This window comes from Sceloporus undulatus, chromosome 6, assembly GCF_019175285.1.
Source record: "Sceloporus undulatus isolate JIND9_A2432 ecotype Alabama chromosome 6, SceUnd_v1.1, whole genome shotgun sequence".
Taxonomy (NCBI): Eukaryota; Metazoa; Chordata; class Lepidosauria; order Squamata; family Phrynosomatidae; genus Sceloporus; species Sceloporus undulatus.
Window position 1 is genome coordinate 168,302,799 of NC_056527.1, and position 10,060 is coordinate 168,312,858.

At 41.4% G+C, this 10,060-nt stretch overlaps 1 protein-coding gene and 1 non-coding gene across 7 annotated transcripts; both read right to left on the reverse strand.

Moving 5' to 3' along the window:
- Positions 1 to 28: 28 nt before the first annotated feature.
- On the reverse strand, positions 29 to 10,004 carry TIPIN (TIMELESS interacting protein). Of its 6 annotated transcripts, XR_006104621.1 has the most exons (9): positions 7,459 to 7,591; positions 6,072 to 6,222; positions 5,078 to 5,171; positions 3,862 to 3,937; positions 2,940 to 3,062; positions 2,793 to 2,856; positions 1,687 to 1,893; positions 805 to 1,015; positions 29 to 161 (listed from the first exon to the last, which is right to left on the reverse strand). XR_006104621.1 is itself a non-coding variant. In XM_042474978.1 (8 exons), the coding sequence occupies exons 1-8, from the start codon at positions 9,690 to 9,692 to the stop codon at positions 882 to 884; spliced, it is 933 nt and encodes a 310-aa protein (XP_042330912.1). In that variant the 5' UTR covers positions 9,693 to 10,004; the 3' UTR covers positions 537 to 881. The 6 variants fall into 6 exon arrangements, 5 of the variants coding, with proteins under 5 accessions (XP_042330912.1, XP_042330911.1, XP_042330914.1 ...); XM_042474978.1 differs by lacking the exons at positions 29 to 161; positions 7,459 to 7,591 and adding an exon at positions 9,614 to 10,004 and having other exon boundaries at positions 537 to 1,015; positions 6,072 to 6,227; XM_042474977.1 differs by lacking the exon at positions 29 to 161 and having other exon boundaries at positions 537 to 1,015.
- On the reverse strand, positions 2,199 to 2,332 carry LOC121935866. The gene has a single exon (XR_006104888.1).
- Positions 10,005 to 10,060: the final 56 nt, after the last annotated feature.

Sequence of the window (10,060 nt, forward strand, 5' to 3'; positions counted from 1 at the left end):
TGGAATGCCATACAGCCAGTTAACTGGTGTCCACAGAAGTGATAGGTTGGCTTGTGGGAGGCTCAGTTTATAAATAGGCAAATTTAAGAGGATCCTGGGGCAAGGGAAAATGTTGAGCCATTGCTTTTTAGTACTGCCATACTTAGATGTTCTTGGTGTCACTGCAAGAAAGGGGGAGTGGGGTCAAAATCAGCAGTCCTCCCACACTAAAACACTAGCTGTCGTTGTTGTAGAGAAAGACACCAAGCAGACAGCATGCTGTGCAAGTTGTTGTCCATGTTCACTTGGAAGCTAGTGAGGATTGTTTATTCTTCCTTGTTCCTCCTTCAGCCTAGACTGAAATTATTGCATTGCTTGATCTGTGGCTACCTTTGAAATCACAGGCTCTGGATTCTCTACAAACTAAGTAGGATCCATTTCCTTAAGAGCAGGACTAGTTTGTTTTTCTTATCGAAGCTTGCGTTTCACCTCTGATATCCAAGATTTAACACTTTCTGCATATGAAATATGGACATTACTGCAAATATTTCACAATGTGACAGTTTTAAAAAAGATTTAATTATTGGAAATGTTCTCTCAGAGCAGCTTTTGTTACTGTCTACTCTGCAAATGCTTTCTAGCTCAAAGGTTACTGCAGCTACTTCCATCCAAGCTTCAACTCATCTCCGTTTAAATGGAAAGCCAAACTTTTCAGGGTTGTGGGTACTAAGGAAAATTTTCTAAATTACAGTGCTATTTTCATCTAAAGAGAGTGGCAAAAATGTTAAGCCTTAGCACCCAAAAGAAAACACACATAAAAAAAACCTTTTAGCAGCAAGGAATGACGAATATGCCACTGTTGTTTCAAGATGTGGAAGTCCTTAGTCACTTAGTCATACAGGTCATTTGTCATCTTCCATACTCTCAGTCTGCATCTTCGTAGAAGTTTGGAAAGGAACATTTTCTGTTTCTAGTGTGGCCACACTTTCTGGCTCCTGACCTTCGCATTCTTCACTCGGCTGAGTAACAGGCAGCTCTGTTGGAAACAAGAAAATATTGACTATTTAAATAGCTGTTCTTGCATCCAGTCCCTCTGTAATTTAATTCACAGGACTTGTCCTCTAAGCTAGTCAATAACTTTGGAGAGTTTTATGAGAAAATAGAAATAATCAATTTGTGTAAACTCAATTTCTACAGGAAAAAAGGAAGCAATTATCACTAAGGAAGGAGGTCAAGCTGCAGAAAACAGTTACCTATAACAAAAAACCAAATGTTAAATAGGAAGACTGTGTTCTGGTTACAGATGACTACCTCTAGTGTACTATTCCATGCTGGAGTGAAATACAATGATTAAGACTAGCACTCATTCTTTTGCAGATTTCTTCTCAGATTCTACCCCTCTATTCAATGTTTAAAACATTTTGGGGGCTTCGCTGAGCCAGGTTTGAGTGTTGGACAAGGACTGTGGACATCAGGGTCTGAATGCTCCCTTGGCCACGGCAAGACAGCTATTATAAGTTCTCTCTTTCTCCCTGAGAATAAATACGATTTTGATTTTAAAAAAAAAACAATTTAAAGAAAAGAGTAACAGGTTTGTTATTTGCAACTGTCAGAACTGGACCAGTCAGTAATTTTTACCAGGGATATCATAGTTCAAGCATCCCCAAATTCCACCTGAATAGCATCAATACACACTTTAGGGCTTACCATGTTCTTGCGACTGACTGTCCAGCTGCATTTTCGCTTGTCTTCTTTCAAGGGCCAACTGCCTGTTCCTTTCGATTCTCTCCTGTTGCTCCTCTGTTAGCTTAGTATTTACAGGTGAACTACAGCCTTCCCTTGTATTCTGGATTTCAGAAAATACATCTAGTTCTTCAGTGGCAACATCAAGCCTGTTGTTTCCTGCTTCTTCACCTGTACTGGATACAAGAATCCTATTAGTACTTATAGGCATCTTAGAGGGTTTGGTTCAAAGTGAGTATAACATGAAACATTATATGGTAGGTTTCTCTGCACTGCTAGAACAACACAAGTCTGCATCCCCTCATTTCATGAAGCAGCAAAAACACAGTTGGAGAAGTGATTTATCCAGGATTGGCATATTTCTTGGATCTTATCAATTAGAAAGCTATCTTAAGGTGAATGATAGGAGTATGCATGCCAGTACAAAAATGCCACTACCCTTTCCTGAAACCCAAACTACTGTCTATTTCTCTAATCATGTCTGGAACCATCGCACAGAAATCTGATAACTAGACAGACGCTGTCGGCAGGAACCATTCTGTTAATGTATGTGGCTGCCTAGGGCTGCATTGTATTCCGAACAAATGCAACCAATATTCACTGCAGCCACATTTGTCTAATTGCTCTGATACCAGGGGAGGGAGGCACAGTACTGTCTTCATTGTGTATTACTTCAGAGACATTTTTCATCTTGTCAAGTCGATAGTTCAAAAATTAAGTTCTTTCTTATTCCAGTTTACTGTCCCATTAAATACCTCAGAAGGGTCTATTCAGCCACAAAGTGAGCTTTTTACGCCAGCATTGGGGAAGTTGTCATGAATTTCATGATTTGCTATGTCACGAAGCAGACCAAAGTATCCAAAGAGACTAGAAAGTCTATTACAAAGACATGAAAAAAATGCTTAGCAAAATGACTACAGGTTTTATTTGAACAAACCTATCTGCATAAACATTTTTTAAATAGGGCTGGGCAGTTCACCTATGAATATTGGATGTTACTTCCCAGTAGCATCCAAACGTATGATAAGACAAAAGAAATACAGTAGTAGGAATTTTCAGTGCATACTTGCCTTCATTAGTTGTGAAGTCTTCATGTAAAATAGGTAGATCAAGTCTAATTCGCTTTAAGCATGCCTAGAATGAGAATGTGCCATTCATTACTTATTGCTTTCAATTAAGCATTATATTTACTCAAAACAGACACAGCTGACACTCACCTGAACTGGCTTTTTATTTCCCAGCCTTTCTACTCTGTCAACAAAGTCTTCAAACTGAAGTTTAGGAAAGAGCCTGTGAGCCCAGTGCTCCATGTGTCTTATAAGTGTTTGCAGGTCCGCTTCCTAATGGTAAGAACAAAATACCATTAAACTGCTTGATTGGCAAAATCACACAAGGCACACTCACAGCCTTAACTATTGTGTTTTCATTTCTAGACCCCAAGTACAGCCAATCTAAAGAGAGAATACTAATCTCTAAAAGATTATTAAGGAACTGAAGACCTTTTTTGGTAACCTTTATCCAAAACACATTGCACAAAAGAGGGCTATCCTCTCAGCTCACACATTTTTTCCACAGCAAATTACTTTGCTCTGATCTATAAGATATAGCATGGCTAAAAAGCAGTTACTTGGGATGGCATTTTGAAAGACAGACTAATACACTGAACGGTGATCTCTTCAGACTGAAGTCAATCTTGTGTCTTGCCTCGGTTTCCCTTACAATGCTCTGGACACACACAACTATCATCTCAGTTTTATACAGTACCAATAATGCCATAACCATAATGGTAACTCAAAGTTAGTAGTTACAAAGAAAGTAGTTACACTGTCATTAAGACCCCTAATGTTTTATCAATTCTTTTCACTAATAAACAATTAGTATCCACAGATTCCGCATCCACAGAGTCAACCATCCAAGGCATGAAAATATACAAATCCCCAAAAGCAACCCTTGATTTTGCCATTTTGTATAAGGGATGCCATTTTACTACTCAGTTGTCTATAATGGGACTTGAGCATCCATGGATTTTGGTATCCATGGGGGGTCCTGGAACCAAACCGCAGGAGACACCAAGAGCGCACTGTAGATAGTTATTTCAGACCCACAAAAATCAGGAGAAGACCTCTCAGCATAGCTTACCTCATGACCTTTCCCTTTGAACTTGATATTATCAAACATACTCCGCAAAGCTGGAAGTCCTCGCTCTGAAATTAGCCTGTGAAGGTTAGAGGTGTCTCCAGTTACTTGGGAGGAAAAGAAGCTATCCATCCAATATCTTGATACTGTGTCAATGGGTGTAAGAAGCACAGTATGTCACCTGTTATATCTGGCTCAATACAACCCAATAAAATTACATAGAACATCAAAACCACATAGAACCATGTTAAAAACACTCATGTAGAGGATATTCTTTAGATGGGAGAAGAGTCTGTGGCACAAAGAAGGCCCTTCTCCAAGCAACTGGATCCCAAAAAATTCTGTCACAACGCATCCTGTCTTCCCCATCCTCTGCCAAGTAAATGACGCTAAAGCAGAACAACCCACCATTTAAACTAATCTAAAAAGACTACCTATCTGTTTAAATCCCACCCTTCAACTCTTGGCAATGGACCCAAGACGGTTGACATTATTAAAGCAATATATAATGCACAAAACAGGAACTACTAGAGTCCAAAGCCTATTGCAGAAATAATCCAGTTTGAGGCTGCTTTAACTGTCCTGCCTCAGTGCTAGGGAATTCTGGGAAGTGTAGTTTTGTGAAACGTTTTGTCTTCTCTGTCAGAGCGCTCTGGTGCCATAACAAACTACAATTCCTAGAATTCCCTAGTACTGAGGCAGGGCAGTTAAAGCGGTCTCAAACTGGATTATTTCTGCAGTGTGTTTTGGACCTATATATAAAAAAGCAAGCTGAAGACCAAAAGTTAGACAATAAAATCCTAAGTGTGGGGAAAACTAAACCAAAGGAAAGGCATGGCAAAACGAAAAGGAGTTGATAGCATTCTGGGGAAAGAAAACATAAAAAAGAAGCCAACTGAGTCTCTTAGGTAAAGAAAGAAAGCCATAATTGGGACACCACACTTGAAAGATCTCTCTCTTGCATCCCAGTGAAACAAACCATATGCAGGGTTAATATAAACAGGGTTTATAGTAATGGCAGCTGGAAACAGACAGGTTGCTACCAAAATTCCTCCTTGTGGCTTTCTGTTTTTAAACAAAACTTACATCCACAATGGAATACAGCTTGGAGATCCAGGTTCTGGAAGTCAGCATCACTAAAAAGGCTTCAAAGCAGTCAATAAAAGCATTTCCTTACTGAATACAGAGGGTTGGGGTGTTGTTCTTTGTACTAAAATACCTCTGAGCATCTAGTTTAGGCAATGGCCTTTTCACGGCTCTCCTGGCTGCCCCAGAGGAATCCTTGCTTTGTGACGATTTGTTTCCCTCTGGCTCTGCCCAAAAAAAAAGAGGACAATTTAGTGTAAAACTGCAAATGACAACAACTGGATTTACAGCGGTGAGTCCCTCGTGGTAATTAAGCACAGCCACACCTCCGTTTTTGCAGACTTGATGCAGGTGACAAATGGAGGGGGACAAAATGGGGCGCGTGCCGCCATTCAAGCCAATGGCACTTGAATATAGCCAAATTTCTGTTTTCGTGGGGGAGTTCAGAATGGATCCCAATGAAAATGGAGGGGCGACTGTACTGCTAAATATGGTACACAAAAACCATATATATACTCAAGTATAAGTCGACCTCATGTATAAGTTGAGGGCAGGTTTTGAGGCTAAAAGTATGGATTTTGCAATGACCCATGGATAAGTCAAGGGTAAAACCTAGGGGCATATAGCAAAGGATCTGAAGGATGAAGCAAAGCAAAACTGTGTCAAAGAACTCATAAAGTTCCTACAGACATAACTCTTTGTGTTTATTCTTAAGGCTGGATGGATGAGAGAGTAGAATGGGTCGGTGCTTCACATATTCTACTCTTGCTTTTCACCAGGAGATGGTTCCTTCTTTTAAATAAGAGTTAAGATTCAGTACTTAACATTGATCTGGTGGAGAAGTCAACTCAGGTTTTGGGGGTCAATCTTTGACCTAAATTTCTAGACTTATGCATGAGTATATACAGTATATTTTAATGTTGCACCAACCCCACAGAAACGTATCATCCGTGTTGTTTGCCTTCTGTGCCGGAGTATTGTGTCTGCGCACACAAACGCACAAAGCACCTCCCACCCGGCTTTTTTCAAGGAAGCCCAAAGTAACATTTACTTCCAGTTGTAAGCAAAGCCTCTCATTTTGGTCCGTACTGTTAGCATCCCACGGTTCAGGACAGATGGACAGTTACCTCCGTTGCCTAGGCTGGCTTCAGCATCTCCTCCTGGAGAGTCGGGGGGCGGCAGAGGCAGGAACCTCTCGTCCTGGATGTCTTCGTAGTCAGGAAGATCAAACAAATTGACTTCTATGGGGTCTATCATCTTGCCTCCAGAAAAGCAGCTCTGTTCTGGAAAAACAAGGGCGCAGCTATCGTCAAGAAGGAATGAAAAGGGTTAGCACCACTGGACCTAAGAGGGATGTAAAAACGCCTTTGGAATGACAGGGCTTGGCTTTAGCAGCAGGTTTTGAGCAAAAGAAGAGGATGGGTTGAAGTATAGCTTGCGATGAAGGAAGTTTCTCTCCTGCCAATTCGGAGGCACTTGGAATAAGAGAGAGGGGAGAAGGTGGAATCATAGGCGGCAATAAAGGCACCTTCCCTCCTTGTTCTTTGGGCCTCCTATTCAGAACCACAGTCAAGTCTCCCTTATCTGCGATCCTGGCTGTTTTCATGAGAGAGGGGCACCTTGCTTTCTGGCGGTTCAAGGGACGCACACTTCGTTCCATGCGCAGAATGTATAACTATTCAACTATGACATATATACACACAACGACGGACTAATATCTATGTGTGGCATGTGTATATATGCACTATATGACATAAATATATGTAAGTGTTGGTGGTTTATATATATATATATATATATAGTACACACACACACTTATATATATATAGCCACTGTGATTGTCTTGTTGCTGAAGAGCAAGGTATAACTACTCCCAAATTTAAATATTTCAACAAACTATAATATATACATGTGCATGCATATATATATATATATATATATATGTGTGTGTGTTGTGTATATATATATATAGAGAGGAGAGAGAGAGAGCCCTGTATTATCCAAATGTATAATATTCACACCCACACACACACAAGCAGACAGTATATATGTATGTGTGCATATGATATATATAATATATATAATATACTATTGTGTGTGTGTGATATATATCATATACTATATGTGTGTGACTATATATACTTTCTATGTACACATCTATATATGTGTGTGTGTGTGTATATATCTATTAGAGAGAGAGAGAGAGAGAGGTGTGTGTTAGTATATATATATATATCTCCCTAACTGAGAGCTTTTTTTTTTTTACTGAACAGCAGGGTATAAATACTCCAATAATAATATTCCACCTATATAGAGAAGAGAAGAGGAGAGAGAGACACGAATACATGGAGATGTGTGTATATATCTATATCTATATATAGATCTATACAGATTACATACTTATAGATACACAGATGTCTAGAGATACAAACCTATACACTGAGGCCTCCGGGACCCTCTCCTGCCCCATTAACCGGGCTTTCTGACGGTGCCTTAAGCCTGACTGGAACCTACCGAAGCCCAAGAAGACTCAACCCTCTCCGCGGACCCTTTTCCCTCAGGAACCGGAGGCCCGACTTCCGGTCGGAAGGGCGAAGGAAAGCAGAGGCGGCGGAAGGAGTTAAAAAGGCGCCAAGGAGAAAACTCCGCAACGCGCATGCGCGGAGGCTCGGCGCGGATTCGAAGACTTCGGCTGACGCTTCAAAGCGGAAGTGCCTGGCTGTTAGAGCCGCCGCGCACGCGCGTTGGAGAGCTTTCGGCGGCCTCTCTCTCACACACGAGTTTGGCGCCTCGGTTGTTCAGGTTTTGAAAGCCGGAGCCGTGTAACCTCGCGAGAACACTGACTACAAAAAGGGTAGAACGCTGGAGCCGTGTAATCTCGCGAGAACGACGGCTCCTAGACTACAGAAAATGTAGAAAACAGCTGTGTGTGATTGGAAAGCAAGAGCGGTGTAACCTCGCGAGAACACATCTAGATGCAAGAAACAAAGAGGGAGCCGCGAGTTCTCGCGAGAACAAAGGCTCATAGACTACAAAACGAATAGAGTGCTCCCTGTATATAAGCATTGCCCCCACATAATGTCTCCCTGTGTGTCTTTTCTCAACTTGTGTGGTAAGGTGAGGAAGATATTGTGATGAACAGATGAGCCCCAAAAAGAGGGCCAGAAGGGAAGGTGCATGGTCATCTCAGCCAATGGAGAACAGGCTCAAAGAAGCCATTTGCCCTCAGTCTTCAAAACCTGAATTGTAGGATAGGGGAGGACTGGAGGAGGTCTCTCATTCATGGAGTCTCCATGAAAACTCGACTCAACAGTAGTTAACAACAAGAAGGGCATATGAGGCCTTGGACTTGGAAAGGCAGCTATGAAGGAACTAGACAAGATCCTGTCAAGCTAAATTGCTGAATACCAACCCCAGGACGGCCCATGGCATCCTGTTTCTTCATTTCTAGCCCACAAAGAAAGCTGAGAGGAAGAAAAGTAGTTCATTTGACGCCTGTGCAAAGTTTGTTAAACGAAACTTGCACTACTGACTTCTATCTTTCAATTACTCTCAAAATCCCTTTGCGTACTGATTTTCCAGACTAACATGGCTAGGTCTTTGAATTCTCAAATGGAGGAGAGTCTGGAGGACATGGGGGCTGCTACAAAGACCCCAAAAATGGGTCCAAAACAGTCCGAGCCTGAACTTTCCCTAGAAGCCAAGATGACTAAACTGAGGCTGACGTACTTTGGACACATCATAGAAGACATGGAAAAGACTATAATGCTTAGCAAAGTACAGTAGAAGGTAGTTGGTAGTCAACAAAGTAAATAACTAGCAATTTGCTGACCTTTCACCAAAATCATCTTCCTGACATGGCAACCGCAGCCTTATCTTCTGCAAAATCTGACCCTGTCCCATGAAGCCGGACCGGTTTCAACCATTTCAACTGCTTTTGCGGTTATGCTAGGCTATTGTGACTATGACTATGTTTAATAGCAGCTCCCTTCCTCTGTCTCACACACAAAAACACACTAGAGAGCAGGAAGGTCAGAGTTTTGCAGCTCAGAAAACATGGCATTCAAACAGGCTTGAGCCCTGAGCAGGATGAAGCTGTATTGATGCCATAGTTTACCCTCTGCATGAAAGATGCTCCTTTCCCTGCGTCACTGAGTATTAACACCCACATTTCTAATGTTAAGGTACACAGGGCATTGGGGATTAGAGAGGACAAGGCTTGCTTTGTGTGGTTTCTAAGCAGGCTTAAGCCCATCTTATTTTAGAAAGGAGCCACTGGGTTCAAGCTGTGCCTTCGCCATTGCTTCTGACCCAGGAAACCTACATTGCTGCTCACTGTGGCCTGAATGCTACTGTTTACTCCAATGAGAGGAGACCCATTGAATTGATAATATTTATCAGTGTATGAACATTAATTACAGTGATGGGTGTACTGTAGCCATGTGTCTCAAAGTGCATCATTCATGCACGTTTCTACCCTCTTTTTCCTGGCAGGACTCTAAAACATTCAATGAACGTATCCAAGGGAGAGTCAGAATCAGGTAAGAAATCATTTGGGATCCTCTCCTGCCAAATGTATACTTCAGAGTTAATGAATAATACTGCGAGGGAGACGTCCCTTTGCCTTATTACGCTAAATTTGTTATTTGAACGTCTCCCAACCACTTACTGTAGTCCTCTGCTTGATAACTGGCTTCGCATTTGGCTCTTTGCAGGGCATTTCTTCCATCACAATTCCTTTCAATCATTTATCCAGTGGCTTTTTCATTTAATTAAGTGGATGTCTGTATTTGTTGTTGGCCCTTTATTTACAGGCAAGATTAATCTGGAAAGAGAAAAGCAGTGTTTTATACGAGATCAAATTTCTGCAGTAGTTTGTGATCTTTGTACTTAAGGCATAGAAAGGAAACATGTGGCTTCAAGTCACCTGGTGACTCCATTAATTTCATAGGGTTCACAGGGTTTTCTTTTCCTGGTAGAAATAATGTTATCTGACACTCTTTAAGTGCTGCATCTCCATCCTATGGAATACTAGGGTCTGTAGTTTGACAAGGTTTCTGCCAAAGTGTGCTGGTGCCTTACAAAACTACAAATCCAAGGACTATAGGGTGGCAGT